The 27,806-nt window shown below is 39.3% G+C and overlaps 1 protein-coding gene across 1 annotated transcript in view; it reads left to right on the plus strand.

The window, feature by feature from the left end:
- myo9aa (myosin IXAa) overlaps positions 1-27,806 on the plus strand; it is a 93,808-nt gene that overhangs the window by 19,281 nt on the left and 46,721 nt on the right. Inside the window, 1 exon segment of the mRNA XM_063881495.1 lies at positions 998-1,960. Coding sequence (XP_063737565.1) covers positions 1,085-1,960 — 876 coding nt within the window. The 5' untranslated portion in view covers positions 998-1,084.

The raw sequence follows: 27,806 nt of genomic DNA on the forward strand, positions 1-27,806 counted from the left end.
GTAGATTTGAAGACAACCTCAGCTGGGTATAAAAAAACAGGCATTTTTACTATGTTCTGACATTTTATAGATGAAAATATTAAATTATTTCTCAGTTATTGACGTATACAGCATCAGCAATTTCATTTCTACTTAAAATAATCCGTTTCAAACAGAGGCTCAGAATAAAGCACCATTTAAAAAGATGCAGGGATACTAATTAAGACACACATTTAGCTCTTTATGGAGCAGAATGAAATGGTTCCACAACACCGTCTTTATTTGTTAGGGCAAACCTAAGTAACGCAATGTTGCTATTACTTACCTACCTGCAAAAAGAAAGCCAATAGTCACAAGATAATGCCCATTTTTCTTCTTTGAGAATCAGTATTTGGAGTAGAACTGACGAGAGGAGTTGACAGAAAGGGGGTGCAACATAAAAACAAATGACAGCATGTCAAACAACAACTCCTGGAATGCATAGAACATTTCATTGAGCAGCAGAGTTTTTGTCACTGGTCTTTTTCTCTGTGGCCTCTTCTCATCCCAAGACGCCCCTCCACTATGTATTACAGAGGGTACTTGTGAATGGCGTGATTGTGTCTTCAGCAAAGAGTGTGGCAGCTGCTGTTCTCTGCGTTGGCGAAGGCTTAAGTGTGTGCTTGGGTGTGTGTTTTTGTGTTAATGGTAATCCTGTAGATCCCGTTGACTTATCCTTTATCCTTTATGACTCTGCATGTCGGGGCTCCTGCAAAAAATGTGGGCCTTTCAGTCCATTACATAATAGCACATGGAGTCCGTCATAATCTGACACGTTTCGTAATCTGGCTGACTGCAGAGGGATTGATTCAACAGTTGGTATAAGTCTGTTTTTGTTGCAGTGTTTGATGAGTCCTGCTAGTGCTGGATGTCTATCTATTTTTGTGGAATCTTGAAGTGTTCATTTAGAAACAGGTGATATTCCTCCCAAACTTAAATCCTCAGGGTATTAATCAGTCTTTTGTCTTCTGCTTTACAGTGGTAATGTCTTGAACCGGAGGTCTCTCCAGCCCAGTAAAGGACGTGCCAGTGCCGAGTTGCTGCTAATGGGAACTTCTGCTCCGCCATGAGTACTCGTGATGGCGTCGGGGGCATGGGCACCCTGGGCCGGCGGCCACGCTTCGAGAACTCAGAGTTCACCGTGCGCATCTACCCTGGCTCTCTGGCTGAGGGAACCATCTACTGCCCGATCAGTGCCCGCAAGACCACCACAGCAGCTGAGGCCATCGAACGCGTCATCGAACGCCTGCAGCTGGACCGCACCAGGTGTTATGTTCTGGCTGAAGTGAAGGAATTTGGTGGGGAAGAATGGATTCTCAACCCCAGCGACTGCCCCGTGCAGAGGATGATGCTCTGGCCCCGAGTGGCACTAGAGCATCGGCCACTGTCTGGCGGTGAAGACTACCGCTTCCTTCTCAGGCAGAAGAACCTGGATGGCTCTATTCACTATGGGGGCAGCCTCCAGATGTGGCTGCAGGTCACAGAGGAGCGCAGGCGTATGGTGGAACGTGGACTGCTCCCACAGCCTGAGGCTCAGGGTGACCACGCAGATCTTTGCTGCCTGCCGGAGCTCAACGAACGCTCACTGCTGGACAACCTGCGCTCGCGCTTTCGCCAGGAAAAGATCTACACGTATGTTGGAAGCATTCTCATCGTCATTAACCCCTTCAAGTTCCTGCCCATTTACAACCCCAAGTATGTTAAGATGTATGACAACCACACGCTGGGAGATTTGGAGCCACATATTTACGCGGTGGCAGACGTGGCGTACCATGCCATGCTGCAGAAGGAGAGAAATCAGTGCATTGTTATATCTGGGGAGAGTGGCTCTGGGAAGACACAAAGCACAAACTTTCTCATCCATCATCTGACCGCTCTCAGCCAGAAAGGTTTTGCCAGTGGAGTGGAGCAGATCATCCTTGGGGCCGGGCCAGTACTAGAGGTAAGTGAAACATGAGAAATCTGGGATTCAATACAAACTTATATGTTGTTTGCAAAAATGCTCTGTTGTCATCAAAGCTGTGAGACTTGGCCTGGAGTCAAACCCAAGTTACAACAATGAGGACTTGAGACCTGAGTGATGTGAGACTTTTTTTGTCTGTTTGACTCCATAAAAATGAGACCTTAGTTACTTAAGGAAAAACATTTGTGTCAAAACTGTGAATCTTAGTTTTTCCTCAACTTAACCAAGACTTAAAAGGACAGAGTATCAACTCCTGTGCGGATTGTAAAGCCCCTTAAGAGAAATAATTTCATTAGTGATCTTGGTATAAATTAAATTGATTCTTGACTGGACTTGGAGTGATCAAGTCAACATATTAGTTGCCACAGTTTATTAAGGAGCTTTCATTACATTAAAAAAGCTCTGCTCAAGACCTCATTACCCAGATCCTGTCTCGGATGTTTCTGCAGGCTTTTAGTTTCAAGTTGGCTGAAACAAACTGACTTGATACTTGGCTTGAATGACTAGAGACTTGACTTGAATTCACATTAAAACACAGTGCAGATTAATTGAACCATAACATAAAAAGTGAAGTATTACATCTGGATACATTTAGATTACATCAATATGTGTGAGCCGTGATGTTGTCCTGTATAAATCGATTGATTCCTACCACCATACTCGACATGACTCGCTGTGAATGTGTTTCTGTGTGGCTATTAACATCAGTTACACAACACTGCTTATCCACAACTGTCTCTATGGTTGGCCCCGGGTTGTGTCCCCATACAGAGGTTTCAGTCCAGCTGTGAGGGGATTATGTAGCACACAGAGGATCTCTCTATCTCGTACTGCAAGTGGCTGGTTCAGTGGTTACAGTTGTGGATTCTTGTTTTTGTGATTACAGTTCTTTTTTTGTTGCACAGTGGAAAGGTTGTCTCAAGGTAGACCCTGTAGAGGCCCAGTCAAAGGTTGTGAGGGAAACTGGTTGTTTTCATATCAGTCAAGACATTCCTCTCATATTCTTTTGCCTCTTCAGGGACCTGTCACTTTAAAGAAAGGCAAGGCAGTCAAGAGACTTTGACAAATTCACAACCGCACATTGTTTTCTCATTTGTCTTCTCAACATCAACTGAATTCCTGACCATTGCATAACAGCCTTTAACTGCATGCACAATGCTGCCAGTCAACAAAGTAAATACTGGTTGCTGATTGTCAAGAGTGTGTGGTCATTTATAAAGGTTTGTAACTGTCATGCCAGCTGACCACCTGCTGTTTGCACTTGATTCACTTACAAAGAACAGTTGCGGCTCAGAAAAGTGCATACATTCATTCTGATATTTCTTATGGATATAAAACCAGCAGAAACACTTGCTCATTATCTAACAGCCAAAACACTAATGATATTTTTAATTAATGGCAAGTCCACCTGGAGGTTCTTGCCTCTTGGTTTAAATTGCTATTATTTAAATTATTTATTTCACTTCCTCCCCATGTCATATAAAAAAGGCTGCCAATTTCCTCTGTATCAGTGTCAAGTTAAAGCTGACAGCTTAGTAAGAAGCCAAGTTCAAAGTTAACTGGCAAAGAAAGCACCCTTTGCAACAAGTAGCTCTACAATGTGTTTTATTGCCTTCGGTTTAGCAAACACAGCTCCCAGGAATTCCATTCATCGGTATGACTCCCGGGTTAATGTGTAAGCATATTTGGTTAATCCTCAACGGAGCAACACGAGTGAGTAGTTTTGAGTGCAGAGGAGCAGCCTTTAATTGTTTGCACAGTAAGATTGCGTATCTACCCGCTGGTGATTAATGCCAAGACTCGAGCTGCGGTGCTACTGAAGAGCGAGATAGAGCAGAGGAGGGGTGGAACAGCAGCCGGTATTACCTCATAGGAATAATTAATCTTCATTTTCTTAAAGCTCTTCATTCAGGAAAGTTGACAAGCAGCACATGAGGAATGCTACACACAATTTTCAGTGCCTTCTGTTGATTGGTTCGTGTTTATTCATCTCTTTCTATAATTGTGTGTAGTTGTTTTTCATCACAGAGACTGATGCCCTGGTCACGGTAAAGAGTAGAGACTTTAACTGGAGTTCATGTTTTCAAATTCTAATGTAAAGAGCTTTCAATTCAACCTTGAACTTTGACATGGGCCATTGCTTTTCAAGAGTTGTGTTCAGTTGGCTTGAAGAGGAACCATGATTTTCAACATCAAAGTCCGTTTGTAGGTGTTTGGGAGTAATGGAAGTATGTGAAACAAGTGGTTTAAAGCCATTTTTGACTTCAGAAGGATTATGGCTTGAAAGGTTTAGATTCTAGCTTCATGTCAGAGAGAGGGTGTTTAGTTTGGAGATGAACATCATATTTTCTTACATGTTTGTGACTGGGTCGGGATTATATCCAGAAATGTCTGATAACGAAAACCAGGATAGTGTTGAGCCTCCCCCTAAAGTCAACAATCCTTTAGCATAGCAGACAGCCGTTTCCTGCTGACTGTCAGTCGCAGGGCAAGCTCTGCCCGGAGCCTAAAGTGAAGAGAGGGAGAGGTTTTTTTTTTTAAAACTCCTGATAGAGGATATCACTTACAAGAGGTTTTGGTCTTTCTGGAAACCAGCCAACAGCTGCTACTGTTACTTGTTAAGATCCTGACAAGACCTATCGCTCAAGTGCTTCAATTAATAAAGCTCATCTTAAAGGAGATGAAAACATAAACCATTTGAACCACAGTGAGTTACAGTATTTAGTTTGAACATTGCTTTTATTCCAAATGAAGGCAAACAGAGATGTGGAAGAATTCTATTGTGGGTTAGAGATTGAAGGGGAAAATACAGATCTGACTGATGCTTCAACATCTTTGGACTTAAATTGACCCTGAACAATGAAGACGAGTACAAACATAAGTGAAATGCGACAAATACTTCACCTGATGTTGCTTCAGTGCTTATCTGCTGTCTGTCATTCCTGACGTTGTTTTCCTTCTGGCACCAGATATGACTCCAATTGACATTAAGCTTTAAATTCCTTTGTACAGTACTTGCACATTGGAATTTATGGTGTGAAATAGTTTGGCTCTCTTTTGTCTCCATGCAAACATCAAACATTTGATACCGGAAGTTTTGACTCTTAAGAATGTAGTTGCAATGCATAATAGAAATCCCTTTTACCCAATCCATAACCTTGTGTGATTATATTTTAATTCAACAACACTGACTTTAGCATTAGACATGCATTTAGACTTTAGTGCAATGGATAATAGGCCCCTTTGAAGAAAGTCTGTGTATAATTGCTATTGTAGCACTGGAGGTGTAAAAGCTGCTTGATTCTCTGCTTGATGTCCATTTGTTTCAACAGTGCAAATCAGTAACGATAGGTCAGTGCAGATGTTTAGTCTTTGCTGAGTTTGCTACTTCATAATTGACCTTTCTCTCTTTTTTAGGTCTTTGCAATATCCCTACAATGACCCAATAACTGTTGGATTGACAAATGTTTGATTTAAAATGTATCTTGCGTGGTTCGGGATAAATTCTTGTTGGTGCACTATAGTTATTTAATTGTAGTTTTCATGTGCTAGCTAGTCATCATCTATGGTTTAAATACCTCCCAGGCTTTGTATCCAGATGTTAGCCTTTTGAGTTTTCAGGTGGCTACCTGATATTTAGGAATGATTTAAAGCACATTCGGGGAATGAATGTCCAAAGTAGTTATAATAAAGAGAGGTGTGCTTAAAATGGGGCGTTGGGTAGAAGTATAGTTACCATAACTGCATATTTTTGTAATTTACTATTTACCAATGTTCGCTGTATATATATCTTCAGAATTGACTATCAGCACAAATGTAAAACCGGCAAAAACAGTTTGTAAAAAAGGAACATTACAACAACGTTATAACAAATGTCTTTTTTTGAATAAAACATAAAGCTTGCAATTCACAGAATTTTATGGTACCAAAATAGGGCAATAACATTTTACTATGATGAGAGGGAACTGGAACCTGGTTGTTGACACTGCTGAAAACTAAGACTGTTCACAGGAAGTGTGGTCATTTGTTTTTACATGTGAGCCAAGTGGCAGCTTAATATGAGCTCAGCAGTCTCCTTACCCCCCCCCCCCCCGGGTCAGAAAGGAGAGTATGGGGTTACCTCACGCCGCTCACTCTGACACTGCATCATCACAATCTGCTCTCCAAGGTGTGTGTGTGTGTGTGTGTGTGTGTGTGTGTGTGTGTGTGTGTGTGTGTGTGTGTGTGTGTGTGTGTGTGTGTGTGTGTGTGTGTGTGTGTGTGTGTGTGTGTGTGTGTGTGTGTGTGTGTGTGTGTGTGTGTGTGTGTGTGTGTGTGTGTGTGTGTGTGTGTGTGTGTGTGTGTGTGTGTGTGTGTGTGTGTGTGTGTGTGTGTGTGTGTGTGTGTGTGTGTGTGTGTGTGTGTGTGTGTGTGTGTGTGTGTGTGTGTGTGTACTTATTTTATGGCAACTTGTATAAGGTGCAATAGAGATTAATGTTACAAATGTTAATATCTACCATGATTGGAAACAAACATACAAAACATTTGAAAAGGTAATCCACATCATTTATTTAATATTTTGATAAACATTTAATGAAATATACCGTATACGGATATTAGGCTTTTCTTATACCCTAGTTAACAGAACATTTTGGAGTTGTGGACTAAAGGTAAAACAAAAGCCACGTGATATTTGGGCTCTGTGAAATTTTATAGTAAGGGGATTGCTTCCCATTGTATAGACCATAATCTAATTACTAATTGATTAAGTAATTACAGCTCCAGAATCGATTTCTAACATTGTTTTTGGCTTGTTTTATCTCATTGTTTGGCTTGTTTGATGAAGAGATTTACTGAATACTTTTAGTTGTTTCTTAGAAGTTCTCATCGACCCCAGTAGGCAGCTGTTTCCAGTTAAAAAGCTGTAAGAAAGAGCTGACCCATCTGTACGCCAACTTTTTTGGGCAGACATTTTCTCGGGAGTTGTTGGCGAGCAAACACAGCTTTGAGAGAGCTAATGTTCAACATGCATTTATCACGTGACCAAAAACGTTACTATGTGTCACTGTAGAACAACTTCATAAGCCATTATGGTGGCTTTGACAGTTTTTATTTTTCCATACCCTGATTTAGGTTTGTCTTCAGAGCAGAGGAAACATGTCAGACATAATGTAATTATGGTAGTTATTTGATAATGTACAACACATCTCAATGATTAATACCACACACTAGTTGTTTCATTCATGTGCATGTAAGGGCCTTGATGATTGGTGAGATCTGGAGCTCCTGTGGTTCTCCTCCGTTGTTGTCGGCCAACAGAAACACTCCTGTGTCTGTCTAGGTCACTTCTCAGCATCTCCTTCACTGCTACCTCAATGCATTCAGAGACAGAAATGCCAACACACATTTAATACCATCTCCCCAGACACTCTTCTTTCACTGTTTAGGATTAGTGTGTATTACTAGGACCTCCACTAACTGGGCGGGGTCGAGAGAGATTTACTATGCTCTGAAAGTGTTGTTTTCCTCCAGCCAGGTCGGGAAAAAGAGATGAGGGTAATGTTGGAGGGTCATTTATGTGCAGAGCTGAGAGTGAGGTTACAGTGTTGTGTGTTAGGTGAAATACTCGTCAGTGTGAAAGCTTACATTGGGGCTTCGTCCATAGGTGCATTCCCAGGTTGAGTAACATGCAGCGTGCAACTTTAGAGTACCTTGTTATCTCTGCTGTGCTGGACTGAAGTAGCCTAAGTACATTATTGTTATGAGCAAAACAAACACACAGTAGCAAGTTACACAAGCAACTCACCACAGAATTGTTTGTGTAGCAACTTGAGGTTAGCTGTGTTGTTGCAGAATACAGTTACATTAGATTTCGGGGAACTAATCTCCTTGTCTTGAGGATCACGTAACAACAAGCCTTATGTCTAGAGTGTTATGCTCCAGGTTGTCCCAGATGATCGAGGAAAGGCTGATCTGGCACAAAATGAACAGGAGAATCAATCTCAGAGAGATCTTAGTTCAACTTTGTATTATCTGTTATTCTTCAGTTTATTATATTCCACTATTTGTTGTTTTATTAACTCACCAAACATGAAGCAGAAGTCTTGACACTGAACCTCTTGTTACCTTTATAGGAGTGTTTAAGCTCCTGTGCCCTTTGAGTTTACCTTCCATACTCATCCACTTCATCCCTTTATTAGAAGTTCATATCTCTGGTATTCAAACCAGATTAAAGAATGATTTTTTTGTGAGGAAAAACACACAAAGATAAAAAAGTCATATCATACAACCATAAAAGCCCCCAAAACACCTTCTTGTATGCTTGATGTTTTTCTAAATTTTTAGCTGTAATCTCAGTTTGAACATATTTACTGTTCAGTTCTCTTGGTCAGACTGGAACCTTTAACCTAGGGTTTAACTTGTGCTCGTTAAAAGAGAAATACTGAGAAAAATACCTTTCTTATCTTAACATACAACCCATAACAGTTGAGAAAGTGTGTTTCCCAATGTTTGATTTGTAGCTATTTGTGTTTTTTCAAATGTCAAAGGAAGATGTGATGAAGTTTCTGGCGACTCTTTAACCACAGATGCTGAATAAACTTGTTAAGACTCCACATGCCAACATTGTTTGCCATTTTCCCTTAAAAACCCACAAATTTGGTGGAAATCTTCCTATCAAATTGAAGCAATGACTTGCAATCTCTAAAACTGTTACTTTGTCATTGTCATGTATTTCATTCAGCTAGTTTAATCTGGTCAGATTTTTAAGAAATGATAACAACATTTACAAGTGTTACAACTGGAGATGACAAATGCCAAGAACAGCTGCTACTTTCCCCCGACTATTTATCTCTCCTACCCGGTGCCAAGCTGTTATTTTCCTCTGAAACTGTATACATGAAGCCTGGTACCACTGTCTGGAAAGAGGAGTACATACTGTTCCTGCTTTGTCAACTACGGAGCAGAGGCTCGTGTTGATACAGCTTTCTCGCTCTGACTGTAACAGCTTGAGGTCAGAGGTTACAGAAAGATTTGGTGAAACTTCATCAAGGGGTGATTGGTTTGACTTCTAAGCTGAGTTTCGTTTCAATGTGTAGCCGGTCAAAACAGACTCATTACTTACTCAGACCTCCAGCTGGATCTTATGCACGTAACAGATAAATAAGGGACTTTTTTGAATACATTGGTTGACACAGACTCTTTTACTTGACATCGATGTATAGAGTATATCTAAAGTATAGGTCAACTTACAGATACAATAATTTTCAACTGTTTTGGTAATCAAATATTTCAATCATTTGTCAAGCAGAAAATGAGAAAACCTCCTTGTTTCAGCTTTTCACGTGATACTAAATGCATTTCCATTTCCAGAGTCTTCTCCTTAAACAAGAAACTTCTTGATATGTCACCTTTGTCTCTGGGAAGTAAACATTTTTTCTCTGTTTCATAACTAGAATTAAAATAGTTGCATTTGAAAATAATTGCACGAGCGCTACATCAGCATCAGAATCAGAAATCCTTTATTAGTCTCACAGCATGGGAATTTACATCTGTGCAGATCTATGTTATCAGCAGAATTTTATGGACGATAAAGTAACCTTTCTTGCAGGATGTGAAAGCCTGTCCGTTGTATCTCTCATCACACTTTTTGAGCCAGCATTTTTGTCGTCAGCAACAGATGTCTGCAGCAGCCCCACAATGAGCCTGTTTGTGTGCCCTCACAGGCTCTTTATTTATGCTGCGGTACGCCAGAGTTTGCAGGTGCCTCGTCAGCAACACACACACACACACACACACACACACACACACACACACACACACACACACACACACACACACACACACACACACACACACACACACACACACACACACACACACACACACACACACACACACACACACACACCAGCTTCCCCACTGCCCTGTCTACACCTGCACCAGTGTGTCATATAGCAGTGAGATGGACACAAAAGTCTTTATTCTGTGTGACGTGAAGTCTCATCACACTGGACTTTCTCTTTATGTCCTTGAAACATAATTACTGTGGGGCACATCTGTCTTGTTAATGCCCTCAACTATGGCTGTTTAGATTTAGTTTATTCTTGATTATGGGTCTCACTTGTTTATGTTCAGTCATCAAAAAGCAAAATGCTGAATTACAAAGGTTCCAGTTTCTCAAAAGTGAAATATTTTCAGATTTTCTTCAGTGATTAAAAAAAAAAAAAAAAAAAACTGCACATTTTGGGGATGTGGACTGTTGATAACTACCAACATGTATCGGTTGTGGATTTAGGTAATTCTCTGAAAGTTTTTATCATTTTAATTGAATTAATACCTGGCGGATTCATTTATTGTGAAAATAATCTTTGGTATCACCCAAGCGGTCCTCCTAGTACTTTGAATTCAGAAATGAAATTTGGAAGTAGCAGAAAAGGAGTTGAAGTAAAATTGTTTTGGTTTTCTTTCTCTTTCGTGACAAACACACGCTCTGTGTACTCCCTTCTCTTGCTGTGACTTTGTTCATCTGCTGCTGGCCAGATCTTGTCTTCCCCTTGTACTCCTTCCTGAAAAACTCACTGAATTTGGAAAGAAGCGGATGTTCAGGGTTGTTAAAAAAGACGTTCCCTCTGTTATGGTCCTGGCAACTACAGAAAGAAAAAAAATCCACACAATGTTCTTTTAATGCTTTTCGCACTCTCTAAAGAGTTGTCTTTTCAGTCTCAAAGTCTGACATCTTCAAATTTAGTAAACGATCTGAACGCTAAGTAATGTTTTTGAAAATGTTTATACATAAATATCTATGTCAACAATGTCTATGTTGCGCAAAAGGTAATTAAACCTCTTGTGCTCCCTCCTAAGCTCGAACTGATTTTCCATCCGTGTTTATGTGTCTGTTACATTAACGCTTGAAGTACAGCCTTCACTCCGTGTGTGTTGTGTGTTTTGTGGTATTGTGGTCATTTTGTGTATCTCTTATGTCCAGATGTGCTCTAATAAAGCGGAGTGTGAAAAAAGCACACATCTGGAAGAGTGCAAAAAACACAAGGGATGTCAACCCCAGAGCAAAAAGTTGCTGATGGAAAAGTCATTCCAGCCGGCCATGTGCTGCTCTGAATATTTCTCTGTTGGTTTGTCTCTGAGTTGTTGCTGCCACGTTGAGGAAAGTTAGATTGCAGGTGGTCGCCTCTTCTGGAATTGGACGTTTTGTCAAAGATAATATTTTACTTTTATACTCCTGGTATGTTATCACTGCAGGAAATAAAAAGCAATTACGAAGTGCCGTTATCATCTTCCTTAACTGTGTCACTCTATTACTTTCTTCCTCTGTTGGCCCATAACGACAATAGCGGTCTGTCTATCTCCACTGGCCCATCCCATCGAGAAGATAAGTGTCACGGCTAAGAATACATCTTTGTGCTCTGCTGCCTGTTGGTGTGTGAATGACTCATTAACTGTCCCGGACGAGGGCTCTGAAGAGGCGTTGTGGTGCGTTTTAGCAAGTGTAGAGATTAATCTTCCCTTCTATCATAACGCATTTAACAGCCACTGACTTCCAGGCACCACTGCTTTGCTCAATTAACACTGACCTTAGGATTAAATCATTAAAGGACCAAGACAGGATAATGATAAGTTCAGTGGCAGCCTCTTCATAATGTATATAATGTGACATTTTCTCAGGTTCTTTGGAGAAGTTACCTTGGGTTTGCATTCATAGGACAGTGAGTAAAGTCAAGATCTTTTTAAGTATAAATCCCAATTTTACAATAATGGAAGAACTGTTAGGGAGATCCCAAAATAGTCCTTGAATATGCCAAAAAAGGCACAGTTCAGTGTTTCAGGTCAATAAGCTGTAATATGAGCACCCATGTTTGGTACACACATTTGGCACTTCGTTCCTCTTTAAATTGTCTGTTCTGATCAACTTCTCTATCCTTTACAAACATTGAGATTATCTTTTTATAGTCTTATCAATTAAATTCAAAGGAGTTTTATTGTAATGAGCATATCAGAAGTATAGTATTGCCAAAGCATGTTGTACAAGGTGTTACAACAACATACTGACTTAAGACAACTTGTCATGGCCACACGTTGTTCCTGTTAAGATACCATAAGAAAAAGATAATATAAACCTTTATTGATCCCAATAGGTTTCTTGGAAGGGCATTACAAGAAATAATAAACAATATTTCTAGTTTGGATAGGGATGCAGACCCTGGTTCAGACTTCTGAACCCCGCATTAAGTGGCTAACAGACCTTTACCTACTTGATAAATGGCTATGGCTAATTTGCTATTTTACTTCTTGACAATAACATGATGAAATGGACAAACATGCACATGTGCTGCTTCTTACACAAAACGACCACCTGATGTAAACAAGACCGTTTTCAAAGTATTCAAGAAATGTGCTTAGCAACTGTTTTATGAGGGAGGAAATGAATTCAACATGCTTGTTAAGCCTCAAGGATACACACTGAATGTACACTTGACTGTGTTTGTTTACAAGAAAACACCACAGGGTGCCTTCAGAGCACGACTGTGATGTGTGCAGTGTATACTGACTCGCCGCCGGATATAGACTGTGAATATAGGCCTGCCACCGGCTGTGTATTCAAGGGCAACGGTGCTGCATCCTGTGCAAAAACATCCCCCCAAACAATTGTGATTGGTTTGGAGAAATGCAAACGACCCAGAGCGTTTCCCCCTGTACCGTAATGATATCTAGTGAAGCCAGACTTTTCTCCAGCGCCAGCTGACACAGCGCTGTGGAAATAAGTCTGGCTATGTGAGACTAAGTGCAGTGTGGTAATTTGCTTGTAGCTTACTTATCACTACATTCAAGTGAGCTGAGGTCAAAGAATGGGGCAGGACAGTTTTGGATTGGATTAGATAATAAACCACTTAATTCCAGCCAATGTATAACAAAACGTGTTTGTATTTTGAAGGTTTACTGACAGTTACAAAGACTGATAGAGATGCTTTTTGGGGGGCTGGTTTAACCAGTCTGTGGGTAGTGTACACCAGAGAGCTCAAGGGGGATGGACATTCTAGGACTGGCATGGGATGGACACAGCGTCAATGTTTGTGTCTCTCAGATGTAACTAATTGGATTGACCTCCTTTCTGCTCCGACCACGTGGCGTAGCTTTAGTGTATTGATTGTGCTAAGTCACTCCCCTCACCTTGCTGCATTGTTTGGCCTTAGTGTTAGCCTAGCTCCGGCCAGCTAATGCTTGACATGTGGCCTACATATGGGCGTGTTGCAGATAAGACCACCTGTTCCGACTTTGCCCCACCATGGCTAACTGTGTTGAGGCCGGAGCTTTACGAACATGACCTGGGTGGTGGCTAATAACAGAGAGATCACAACACACACGTTTACACTCACACACGCATAAAGGTTCCTGTCAGCTAAAATGAGAGGTTAACTGAGGCTTACTGCGTGCATGTACAGTATTTGTCATAACTAGAGAAAGCTTTCGACATTGTTATTACTAAAGCTGTAAACTATTATAGCTAACAGTCAGTGTAGTTCTTTAAAGATTTTTATCAGATGAATACAAGGGGAATGTGTGTGTGAAGGGCAGAAGGATACAAGGATTTGATAGACTGGAAAAAGTAAAATTAGTTAAAAGAATGATACTAGGAAGATTGCATGCCATAAAAAGGTCTGTATAAAAGAAGATTAAACCGTGCAATAAAAGACTGGGGAAAAAGAACAAAGAGAACACACCTATTACAGCAATAAACATCAACATTCAAACACAGGATTTGAGACATGATAACGGATCGAAGGCCAAAAATCCTCGATTTAAAAATGGATATGGAGGCAGCACAACTTTGATCTATGGGGAGTGGTTACAACTGACTGCAAAGGCCCTGTCACCTTTTTTGGTTTCATCGTCATTGCGGGACATTCAAAAGAGTTTTGCTTTGAGTTGTTAAATTCAGAAAAAAGGAGATTCAACCAAGCCTAACCCTAATAAGGCAAATAAAGCTACATTTTTTAATTCTAAAGTCCGTTCCCTTCTTTAGCATCACAGCTGTTGCTTTCTGATATTTCTAGATGAACAGATAAATACATTCTAGATCTCCATTACCAAGTGTACAAGCAGCTAAAACTCAAACAGTGCTGACAGTGTCGGGTACACAGCTCAGATTTATTATTAGAAAACGTCTAGATGGAGAGATACTCGAAAGCAAGCCAAGCCCTCACAATTAAGGCAAATATTTACAAACCTATCTCGACAAGTTAAATGTTAACTGTCACCCTCCAATAAATTAATTTTTAAGCTAGCGTGAATATATTTTAATGTGCAGTAAGATGATGTTGGATAAGCGAATCGGAATGCTACAGGACCGGATTCCTTCATCTATTAAGTGTGCTTGTGATTTTTTACTTTAAAACCCTGCTTAAATCTTCAAGCTCTGTTGAACATACAGTGGTATGCAAAAGTTTGGGCACCCCTTAGGAAAACCACTGCATCAGTTTGTCACTTGCTGAGCTTTTGAAGCAGCAACTTCATTTTAACATATGTTATACCTTATGGTAACAGAAACATCTCAGTAGTGAAATAACTTTTATTGGTCAAACAGAAACATGTTTATGTGCATTCAAACAAAAATAGGCATGTGCATAAATTTGGGCACCCCTAAGAAATAATTCCATTAATATTTAGTATTGCCTCCTTTTGCTGCAATAACGGCCTGTAGACGCCTCCTGTAGCCACAGACAAGTCCCTTAAGCCTGGCAGGTGGTATTTTGGCCCATTCTTCCACACAAAACGTCTCCAGTTCAGTCAGGTTTCTTGGCCTCCGTGCATGGACAGCCTTCTTCAAATAAATCCATACATTTTCAATGATGTTAAGGTCTGGGGACTGGGATGGCCATTCCAGAACATTGTACCTGTGCTTCTGCATGAATTCCTTGGTGGATTTTGATCGGTGCTTAGGATCATTGTCCTGCTGAAAAATCCAACCCCGGCGTAGCTTCAACTTTGTGACTGACTCTAGAACATTCTTGTCAAGAATCTCCTGGTACTGTAAGGAATTCATGTGGCCCTCAACTTTAACAAGTTTTCCAGTACCTGTGCTAGCCACACAGCCCCATAACATGATAGATCCTCCACCAAATTTTACAGTGGGCAACAAGTTCTTTTCATTGAATGCAGTGTGTTTTTTTCGCCATGCATACCTGTTCATGTTATGACCAAATAACTCAATCTTGGTCTCATCTGACCACAGTATTTTGTTCCAAAATGCTTCTGGCTTGTCCAGATGTGCTTTTGCATACCTCATGCGACTCTTCTTGTGATTAACACTCAGGAAAGGCTTTTTGCACATCACCCTTCCAATGAGCTCTTCCTGGTGCAAAGTACGCTGGATTGTGGAACGGTGAACAACTACACCATCAGCAGCCAGATGTTGTTGTAGTTCTCTGGAGGTGGTCTGTGGCTTCTCTGTGACCATTTTCACCATCCTTCGCCTGTGCCTTTCCCCTATTTTTGTCGGCCTACCACATCTTTCCTTCACACGGACTGTTCCTGTGGCCTTCCATTTCACAACTACGTTTCTGACTGTGGAGACAGACAGTTTAAACCTGTCAGATAATTTTTTGTACCCTTCTCCTAATTTATAATGTTGGATTATCTTAGCTTTCAGGTCAGTGGAGAGTTGTTTTGAGGTCCCCATCTTGCCACTCCCTAAGAAAGAACCTAGGCCAGGCACAGCCAGCTATTACCTATGTTAAATAGCCTTTTTCATGATTGGTTCCACCTGTCTTTGTAATTGAAGGTCTAATGAGCTAATCAAAGCAATTTTGTGCAGCAACCTGTCAGCTATAAATCCGTACAGGTGTTGAAATGAATGCTATTTATAAGGGTGCCCAAACTTTTGCACATCCCATTTTTTGCATTTTATTTTATTATAATAAAACTATGTAATGCTACCCTAAGAATTTTGGTCTGGAAAACACTAAAACGTCTACATCTTTGTAGGAAAACAAATGTTGTTGCTGTGATCTTCTATTATAAAGGAAAAGCAAATTGTCATGAAATCTCAGAGGGGTGCCCAAACTTTTGCATACCACTGTAATAGATGTTACATGAACAACATGATCATTAATATGCATTTAAATATCCAAAGCTTGTTTTGAGAATCATGTTTGTTACTAATTTCTCACCCAGCCGGTTCTACTATCCTAACATGTAATGGATCCCTCTTTAGTGTCACTGTGCTGTAATCACGCTGTGTGCATTCAGCCCTCTGTGATAACTCGAGAAACTGGGAAAGCTGAGGCCTGGCGAGCAGTGGCTGATCTGTAATAACAATTAGCAGCAGCTTCCCACTGTTTGTGCGAGGAGACTGTTGAGATTATAAATACTTGTAGAGAGTGAGGTTTATGTTTCTGCGGAGGGGTAATCCTCTCTGATCTGCAGTGTAATGCCTGTGGCCATTTTTTACACAGCATGTACCGTGTGACTTTCTGCATATTTTCTGTGTTTCCAGTGCTCTGTATAAAGTTTCATCATTTAAAAAAACACTAGGGTTATGTTACACCCGATAGCTGCAGTGTGAAAAAAGGTAAACAGGTCTGTGTATTTACCCTTTTGAGCCCTATTTGAAGAATTACATTTAAACATGGTTATTTTGCACATACACTGGGGTAATGCTGTAACAAATTATAACCAAACATCATGCATTGATGAATCATTTGGTCTTTGAAATTTCAGAAATCTGTGGAAAATACCACAATATATCACCCACAACTACAACGCCCAAGGACATGTTATTAAAATGAATTGTTTTTCTCCAACCAACACAATACATTTTTAAATATTCTTTGCCCTCTGTGCAAACTGCTGCTAACTGTACTCATACAGATACTCACATGACACAGTCAGAACGCAAAGAGTTGGATTAAAGTTTCCAAAATCTGTCACCACTCTATAAATCCACCCTGTGATCCCTCATGGCACACCTCCACACCAAGAGAAACACAGTGAGCACACAACTATGTGCAACACAAAGCGTAGGAAATTTTATATGGGGATGCCTTTTCTTTGTAACCTACAATTGTCTTGAGGTATCTCGTTCAACCTCTCCTGCAATCAGTTGTTGATTGTGTTTGTGCTCAGCCGTGCATTTCACTTTCTCTGTTTCAGAGTCAAGAGAATAGACTTCCTTCATGTTTTTGTAACTCACCTGTTTGACATGTGGAATCAGTGACAATTTCAAGTAGAAAAGAAAACAGACTTAAAAAGTCAGGAAATGGGTTGTTGTTTCATGCTGCTTCACACAGCATGTCAGCTGCATTAAAGAGTAAAATAGTTTACTTGTGACCCGACTACAGGTATTTAAATGGCATTATCTTATGGCATCTTTTAAACTGCAGTTCTATGGCGAGTTTTAAAACCAGCATGTTTACAGTTATTTTTCAGATTAAAGGTTTACTTAAAAACATTTTAAAAAAGGTTACAGTATATGCATTGTTCGAAGTTAAACCAGTGGATCTCTACTTTTTGTTATTGAACCTTTTACAAAAAAACAATAACTGTTCAAGTAATTAAATATTTCACCCAAAAATTAAACAAGAAATTTCATTCAGATTTGTGAAGCTGGTTTTAGTTTATTTTTCTTGCCTGCCCCATTTATAATCTCTGTTCCTCTTAGATTGAATTTGTGATCCTTTGTACGGGTATACTCATAGTTCGGGAACAAATTGACTTACCAAGTTGACGTCTCAGCATCTGCAACAGTGAAGCGCTGCCTACTCATGATTTGATCAGTGATAAAATCATGTGTGATACATTTATTTTTTGTTGCTTATATATATTTGCTAATTTTATTTTAGAATAAAGGACTTTCACTTCCATTTTTCTTAAATATGATACTGCAAAAAGTTTGAGGTGGTATGGATACAGTATTCCCTCTATAGCTGCATCAGGTTGCTCACAACTTGCGGGCAGTGAGAAATTGCATATTGACACAGGCTTCTGGAGTGAGTGGGTTCAGTGTTTGCTCTTACAGATAGGCCTGTTTTGCTAATGGCTGTGCACATTTACTTACCGCTTGTCAAACACATCCTATACAGGGAGGCAAATTGACTCGGGTCACTCCGTGATCGTCAAAGCACAGCGCAAACTGGAATGTTACCAAATCTGCTCAAGTCTGTACCATTCATTTTTGTCTCTTTTTTAACAATACACATTTAGTTAAGTGTAAGATTGTGAAACTTTGGAGCACGAGTATGTGCATATTTATTTTTGGGAAACATAACAGGTTAACTTCAGTAGGAGATGCTGTATAATGCACAGTTTACTCTTAACTTTAGCTAAAATCTTAACTTGGGGAATCTATAGTAATAATCTCGCACAATAAAAAAACAAAACAATGTTGGAATTGAAATAAGCTAGTTAGCATATCAAGTGATTATTCAACAACAGTATGAAAATACTCTTTAACAGCTCTATAATAACACATTTTGAAAGCAACTTTTGCAGAATTAGTCATTCTACGTTTGATATTGATTTTTTGTGTATCAATGAGGAAAAAAGTGGCCTTGGAATGGAGATGAAATGCCTGGTCCTTGCTCAGCCTTGTATACCTTAGTATCAAGGTGTACTTCAGGATATAAATCCTTATTTCATGTTTTCAGTTCATCTAAAAATCAATCATGTAGATCAGTAAAAAGCACTTTAGTGACTGACGATCTTCCTAAAGTGCCCAGCCACACCGTAACCAGACATGATCCCCTCCCATCCATTAGGATAAACATTTTGAGTGAGAAGGGCATGCATGGAAGAGAGTGGCATGTAAAGGGATTTCAATGTATGTATACATGTATGATGTATAAAATGTTAACACGGACATTATATTTACTGTGTGAACACACCTTTTTCTTCTTTGTTGGTGTGACTTGTCGAGCTGAATTAGTTAGTCGACAATCAGTTATCAAATAGTTATTTTGTAGCTGAAATGCTACGAATTATTTGGTTAAATTACAAATATGAAATGTGCTTGTGACATGAGATGTGTGTTACGTGTGACGGACAGCTGTATTGTTCAGATACTAGTTGTCTTAATTATGATTCAGCATGACGGCAATAACACTTTTGTTTCTGACTGGATTTATGTTGAATTCTTATTGATCCTGACTCATAATGAAACAGAAACTATGATCAAATATTAGGATATGATGCTGCTTTTGCCAAATTCAAAATCATACATTGAAGTGAGCTATAAAAATGTACTATTCCTTTAAGGTCTGTACTACAGCGTCAGATTTTTATATATTGATGAAAAGTCTTTTGGTGAGGCGGCCACACCCACGTCTGCAGTGCTGCATTGTGCTGGCAGAGATTCAAGCTGAGGGCTCAGCTCTCTCTCTCTCTCTCTCTCTCTCTATCTCTATCTCTATCTCTGTCTCTGTCTGTGTCTGTGTGTGTGTGTGTGTGTGTGTGTGTGTGTGTGTGTGTGTGTGTGTGTGTGTGTGTGTGTGTGTGTGTGTGTGTGTGTGTGTGTGTGAGAATGCGAGAGAGTTCTGCTTGGTGGCCCAGTATGCCTGCTTGTACTCTGTTTGCCGCTCAGATAGCCTCTGGTTTATTTGTTTGGGTTGAGTTTGTGCAAGCTGGATGACATTTTTTATTTTATATTTATATATATATATTTCATTAAATTATAATATATTTGAATCAGCTTCAGTTGTAGGTGCATTGTATGGTGCTTTAGGATTTATTGATATATAAAGATAAGATAAGCAAATTGGGAAATCCAGGGCTTGCAGAAGCACAAGGACAGAAACAAGTACAGATAAATAGGTCAATAGAAGTAAAAAACAAAGTAAAACAAATATAAATACAAACAAAAAACTATACTCGAGCAGTTCAACTTAAAATACAAAACAGGCAGTAGAAATGCAGTAACCACGTTCAGTGTTGTACTTACATCAATAGTAGTAGTGTCTCAAGTAAATAGTAGTCATGTTATTATTGTCTAACAAGGACTATAGTCAAGCTTCTAGTTTGCATACAGAATGGTCTTTAAGAATTCAACCTAACAATAATGCAACTAACCCTTATTCTCCTTTATTAGTCTGCCCATATTCTGTTATTGTGGTAAGAGACAGAAGAAACCAGCAACAATTTGGGAAATAACCCAGTAACATTTCCGCTTAAACAAGCTTTATTTGTGGTTTTTCTCCCAAATATGCATCTCAAATCCCTGTTTGACTGTTGCTGTGGGCGCGCACTCAGTGTGATATTTGACTCAACAATCAGGTCTTGTGTCTCTATAAGCTGCAGTGACCTAACAGCCCTGAGCTTTAGCCTGTGGGCCGAGTGGAAGGAATGACAGCATTTTATGACTATCAGTTTCCCCCTTCTTTTTGGTTAAACACAAAACAAGAGAGCCGGGTCCGATGAAGAAGGACATTGAAAACATTTTGTGACTACTATTCCTGCTGGCCTGGATTTAATATGGGATAGATAGTTGAACTATTCTATATGTTGCTCAAAGAAGGTGATCAACTTCAAGTGCTGCACTGGGTCAAGAAATGTGATGTTGGTGATAAACAACTACTACAAACATGGTGGTCTGAAACTATCAGCAAAATGAATTCAGCTCATGTCTTTTTAATGTTTAATAAATAAAGGAAAAGGTATAAATCATAGAGTATCCAAAAGGATTGACATATACATTCTCCATGGCATTGAACACCCTTCAACAACCCCACAATGTTAAGCCTTCATTTTACAAACCAAAGTCTGGCTAGGTTATATATTTTTTTTTCCCTGTTTATGTAATAAAGTAACAATTGTGGGGTCATAAGGTACCAACACCTTACATGCTCCAGTTATCAATGCAGAGGTAATACCTACAAAGTATTGTTATTTCTTTTTACTGTTATTATTATTATTTACTTAATTTGTATAGAATATGATTGCTGGGAATTTCCTCAAGATACTTACTCCCTTTGATAAAAAGTTGTTTCTTGACCTTTGTCTTTTTACAGGAATTAAGCCTGTAACATAAAGAGTGCCAAATCACTCTCCTTAGCATCTTGGGGATAAAGAGTCACATGATATTTTTTGTGAACTGAGAAGTTCCCTCTGATCTACAATAATATTTCCCTTATATTTTCTTACTCTCTGTCCCACTCTGTCCGTCTGTCCCCTCCCTTCCTTATTTTTCATCCTTCTCCGTGCCTCTCATGTACCTCACCCTATTACCCTGAGAAAACACTGCACTATTGTTTTGTTCTGCTGAAGTTGATGCTGAACCTGGTCCGGTTTGTTCAGCCACACTTTGGGCTCCTTTTTTTTCAAATCAAAGTACATATCTTCCCTCTTTGGACCACTTTGTTTCTTTAATAACCAAGCACCCTTATGTAACACTGGGTCAAAAGTTCAGCTGAGGAAAAGTTTTGTTTCTTTGAAATTGTCACATGGCAGAAATAGCTGGAGTAATGAGGTGAATGACTGAAGAACAGAGCAGACTCTGTGTGCCAGTGTGAGAAATGACATTGCGTCAAAGGCATCTTGACAATGTTTGAAACAAATCCTGTAAGGCAGCTGTGCAGCACCGAAAAGGAACGGGCCTTGGCTACAAATAGTCGCCCCACACAGAAAAGGACTGTAAGTGCAGTCATCCACTGACATGGAGGAAGAATGTGGTTTGACTTCTATAGGAAAGAATGCAGAAAGGCCCATAAATAGTGAAACATCGTGGGTCTTATCTTTGCACTCTAGTATTATTATTTAGGAACTCTTTTATTTTTCAAGACATGTGATATTAACTATAGCCTGATTTTTGGCATCGCCTTTAGGTCAACCACATATACATTACAACATCATTAGAAAACAGTAGTTTGGAGATCAAAGACAAATGGTAATTGGAAATGAATGTGTGTGAAATGAATGGTTTCCACACGAGGTAACTCTGAAACCAAACACAATGCTATCCCAACATTTTTGGAATGCTTCTTCTTCTTTTGGCATAAGTGATAAGTATTTTTCAGACGGTTTTTCAGAGTGTTGTGGCTTGTTTTGGGAATGCCAAACGCTCTACAATAATAACGTGTTGTTGTCAATTAAGTGATTGAATATAAAAGTATTAACAATTACCTGACTGCAGACTACCAGTAACCTCCTGTGAAAACCACCATATGTCAACATTCAAGAGGTGAAATAACACACTTTTGATTGTAAAAGACAAGTTCTGTACCTTACCTTTTGGACATAAATACATCATGGACAACTGTCTAATTTGTTCATCTACATAAGTTGAAAACAAAAACATCTATATATTTAACTGTATTGTCCTGGGGTGCTGAGCTTTCAGTTTCCATTTGTGTGTAAATGTCACCTCCCTGCTTGTGGCCACATGTATAGCTGAGCCCCGTCATCAACATCTCTAAATTTAGCTGTGCTTTACAGAACACACACACATACGGGTGCAGACCCACACAGACTTTTGATTGTTTCCCAGCATAGCTGATCAGGTCTGTGCCTCTGTGAGCTGTACGGTATATCTGCTGTTATGAAGCATCTGCTCTTTGTCCTGACTGAATTGGACTGGAAAGAAGCAATAAGAGCAATAACTGAGTATGTGGATGTCTCTCGACCACTCTCAGGATTTACTTAACTAGAGCCAGTTACTCTTATTAAATTTGTTAACATGTGATATGGTATGAATTTTAAGGACACTCGGCTGCCATGTTTAGCCATGAACTTTTGCAAGAGTTTGGTGTCAATCTCTTGAAATAAATCAATCCAGTTTTATTCTTCAATAAAAAAACATTTTAAAACAATCATATTTTTCTTTTGCAAATAGATACTATAAAATACTCAGTAATACTGCAGTCATATATAACCATTAGTTGGCTTTTTTTATGTATATATTTTATTACACTTTTAAAAAATTGTGTATAAAGCAATTTGAAAACTTCCTCTAAATGAATATTAATGATTGCTTACACCAGAGCAATTCAATTATGTCTTTTAGCAGATTGCTGTTTTGCATTGCACTTTGCTTATTTAATAATCAATGTGTGTATACGTGACATGTTTGGAAATGTTGTTAAGTGAGTAATAGATTTAATGTATTTTTTTTCGCTGGTGCGTTTGTTCAGTCTGTGTTAGACTGATCCTGTTCAGTTTTAGTGCAGTGGAACTCTTCATCATGTCTGTTTTTTGTTCTCTGTGCCTGATCGCTCCAACACACAGCAATTTTGTGTGTTTTTTATTCCACTATCTAACCACCACACGTGTTGGATAAGATGTGGTTCCTAACATAAATATGTTTCAGGTCCAGTAGCAGTAATATCTGATGGTACCATGATGTGTAAGGGAATGTGAAAACAGAGGAAACACACACACACACACACACACACACACACACACACACACACACACACACACACACACACACACACACACACACACACACACACACACACACACACACACACACCCCCCCCGACTGGGCAGCGTACTGCGCTCACTCACTACTAAAGATAACAAGTAAACATGCTGCCACCCACAAACAGCAGGGAGTCATTTTGGCTAAATCAGCATTCCTGTATTTCTGACCTTAGTGCCATGTACTGTAGGACAGTTCATGTGAATAACTTTGTGATGCAACAGTCCTCTGATTTCCACATATAATTGTTTCATTGACTTTTAGAGTTATTGTATGCTTTCAATTAATGTTTAATAAGGTTTTAATGCGGATTAAGGAAAGTTTCCTACCCCTGGGTTTGAAATTCTTTGTAAAATCAATAACACAAACAATGATTAAGGTTCCTGGAAAGTACTTTCTGCGTTCCAGACTTTTTTGTCAAAGTATGTTTATTTATAGAGCAAATGTTAAAATATCAAACATATACCTAAATGCTCACAGAGAGATGAAATAAAAACACAGGGATGATCAAATTAAATCTCCGCCATTAGTAAAACAATAAGTAAATTAAAGCATAGTTTCTTGATAAAATCATAGCACAACAGTGGAAAACGGAAACAAATGTTTTTAGGATGAAATTAATTGGTGAGTCTTTGGAAAGGACTGTTTAAGGCAAATTATTTGGCAGTTAACAACTGAACTTTGGACTGGAGAGGACGGTCCCTGCCATTTTACATTACTCCTAGCAGTAATTACTGCAAATATCAACATCATTTCAGGCTTACTTAGGAAATGAGTATCTTGACTTAAATCTGGGTATACCTTTCAGATCATTATCAGTAAACATAAGACACGGATTCAATTGGTTTTGTACATGTAATTTCCTTGCTTGTATACTCTCGCTTTTCAAACGCAGTACAATGATGGGTAACTTCTCACGCAGCCTCAGGAAAAGAAAAAAGGTATTTTCATAAGCATTAATACGGGAAATGAACTCACTAATTTCAGAGTTTTTGATGAAAGTCTGCTTCTGTCTGTAACTTAGGAATGTGGCTTTTTTCCCACTCATCTTCTCTGACTCTGAGGGGTTTATGTTGTATGAGAGATGCCTCCGATAGCTGAGGAGTACTGGACATCTGTGATTATTTTTCTATTAGGCCTGGCTTTCATCTCCATCCCTGTGACTAATGTTCACTTTCTTCTTACAAACTCAGGAGCACTTTCTGATTGAGCCAACTGCTTTAGTCAGCCATTGGATAATCACAAGGTCACTGCTTTTTGTCAACAGGTTTTTCTTATTTTCTTTCTCTCTGTCGGTCTCTGTGCCACACACATACTTTCCCGCTAAAGTGCAGTGATTCACAAATGTTTTCAAAGAATGTTATTTTGAGACATTCACTTGTTTGCTTTTTGGCTGAGAGTTTGATTAAAATATGAAAACTGTTCTCATATGTGTTTGTTAAATATAAGGCTGCAGCCAGCAGACGGTTAGCATAGCCAAGCATAAACCCTGTAAAGAAAGTGAAACAGCTGGCCTGTCTCTGTCACAACTAGATCTTTTACTAGGTGTTATACTTATACACATATTTGAATTCAAGAAACTCTTCCTTTTATAACAAACTTATCAACTTATCTTATCAAAAAGATGAGAAACATTCCTTATATCAGCAAGAGATTTAATGTGTTATATGTTATAACGTGATGATTTGAAACTCTTTTTTTCTTTACTTTTAAAAACTATCTAGTGAATGCAGTATTGTGGTTTACATCAAAAAGGGAAACTGTCTTGTTTGTATAAGAATATCTGTGTATGGTATGTGTATTATTTTCTTCCTAAGGTTGTAGTGTGAGAAATGTCACTTTTGGTACAAATGTTCTCACGTTGGTGTGTGTGCGGAAATTTGCGGTATAAACAAATGTGACCACAGTTTTATTAAAACCAGCAGCTTAAATGATCTTGGACACAACAGTTGACAAAAACCCAAAACGCACAACCTGAGGTTTATGGCAGTTCATTCAAGCGTAATGCATCTCACCAGAGTGGCATACCAGCCAAGCTTGACATCTATATTTCTAATTTCATTGGACCATCAGATCTGCTCCCAGGAGTGTTTGAAGCGGAGTCCTGATGAGCTTACTGAGAATTAAGGACAACAGCTCTTCTGACAGAGGGCCTTTTTAAAATGGCTGAATCCCAAAAACCAGCTCCCATATGTTCATTCCTCATATTTTATGGAGGAGAAAAGCCTCTTAAATGTTTCAGTTAAACCTGCACACATCCTACTTCAAACACTGTTTGACAGAAGCAGCCACTGCCAGCACCCACATCCCACCGTGCTCTCACTATGCTGGGAACCATGATTGCAGATCCCCCTGTTATTAAACAACCGCCATGACCACCATCCACTCTGGTCAGCCCAGCCTTAGGTGTGAGATTACAAGGGGTATGGTCAGGAATTAGCCTCTGGAGAACGTTATCTGCCCACACAAGCTGTGACATAACCATGAAACATCTCGCCCTTTTCACTCTATTGTTGACATCCTGTCCGCATACTATGGCGGATGAGTCAGTCTGGTAACAGGCTCAGTAAAGGATATGAATACAGAGGTCAAATGAGCTATGTCTCTGAGTAACCATTGAATTGCACAGATGCTCCATAGCTACTGTCATGGAAGGAATGCAAAAAATGTCGTGACAATTTCCTAAATCAATTTGCAGGCAGTAGAATGCTGTTTTTATCTCATGGCTCATTTCACTTAAGTGACTTTGAAATTCGGACAAAGCATCTCTCTGTGTGGTTTGGGACCATGCTGTCACATGACCTCCAAAAACACCCCAGCATGGAAATTCATTTGTTACCCCCAAGCAATAGATGAGTTACTGAAGGATAAATATCTTTGTGAGTTAATCAAGCAGCTTATTGTCTGCATTTTTTTATATGAGCGCATAGCGTGACCCCTCCATCCGTTTGAAACACCCCCCGCAGGCTCGACACAAGACAACAGTATGTTTTCCTGTTTTCACTTTCCTCTCCTCAAGAAGCTGCTAATGAAATCATCCTCATATGATTACAAGCCATGTGTCTCTGAACCACACTGTGTGACTTAGAGAATACAAAGGCAGATAAAGACCTAATTACCTCATTACAGACAGAAGCATTAATAGGATCTGAACTGATTGCCTCTGTGTGAGACAGGCGCTGGACGTCTAATTGATTTCCAAAAAAAGAAACTTCTCCTGTTAGAGATATATGACCCTGTACATTTTATAGTACTCATTTGTATGCTACACTACTGATCTGGATTAGTTAATAAATATATTTAATAACACTTTTCAGCCTTGTAGAGTTGATCACGTCCCAATGGAATACAGTTTCTGGTTCTGTTTCATCACAACATTAGTAGTCCACAATTGTATAAGCCTGCTTAAACAAGCTTTCAGCAACTTATACAAAAATTAGCATCGGCAGTCTTTGATAACAATTCAAAGATACAGCCTGTAAACACTTTGAGGGAGAAGTTAACAACTGCCAAAGTGAATTACAGCAGAAAAGAGTCCTTCCACTGAGCTTAAAGCTCTATTACTTACACTGCACATTGGGAAGGAAACTTAAGCTAGTGGTTTTAAGAAAACACAATCAGCAATCTTAATCAATTCTGTTTTAAATGGAAAGTCCTAGATCACGATGGGGATACGTTATTACCCTAATGAAGGTATCATGATTAGTATCAGGGTAGACTTCACTCAAGTTAAAGGTTTTGAAAGACACAACTTAAGGTAGTTAAATAAAAACGTTTTCTCAGTGACCACAGTATCCAACACAACTGAACATTTGTTGAGATGACAGTCGTCTCATGAGAACATCACATCAGCCTTGTGGCATCCTCTCGGTCTGTGGTGTCTTTGACCAAGCCTGTAGACACATTACGCCCTGAACACACTGGCACCATCTCAAGTCTGTCATTGGCTCGGGTCTGTGGTCTGGAGCCAAGAATAATGCTTTTGACCTGCCGGAGTGACTAAAGTGGTGTGAATCATGTCTGTACAAACAGTTTTAGCTCTGGTGTCCCTTTCAGTCTTTGTCATCGTTCAAAGGGGGGAAAGAAATCCACCCTCAGATAATCATCCACTGTTGTGTGTTAGAAATCCTCTTCATACTTCGGTGACTTAGATTTCCTAGAATATCTTTTGATAACTTTCCTTGGAGAAGGCACAAGAACACATTTTCATTGTCATAGGGTAAAAGGGTGAAAAGTCACCTTCTGTTATAGATTTGATACACATTTGTTTTATGCATTTCTCACTTGCTCTACATTAAAAAAGTGTTGTGAAGACATTGTGACAAATGTTATTGTGTTTTCTTATTCTCCGAAATTAGAATGATGGAACTCGTGATCATGACAGTGACAGCAGGTTTTGTAGTGACTTATTTCCATTTATTTTGC

The sequence above is a fragment of the Eleginops maclovinus genome, chromosome 4 (assembly GCF_036324505.1).
Source record: "Eleginops maclovinus isolate JMC-PN-2008 ecotype Puerto Natales chromosome 4, JC_Emac_rtc_rv5, whole genome shotgun sequence".
NCBI lineage: Eukaryota > Metazoa > Chordata > Actinopteri > Perciformes > Eleginopidae > Eleginops > Eleginops maclovinus.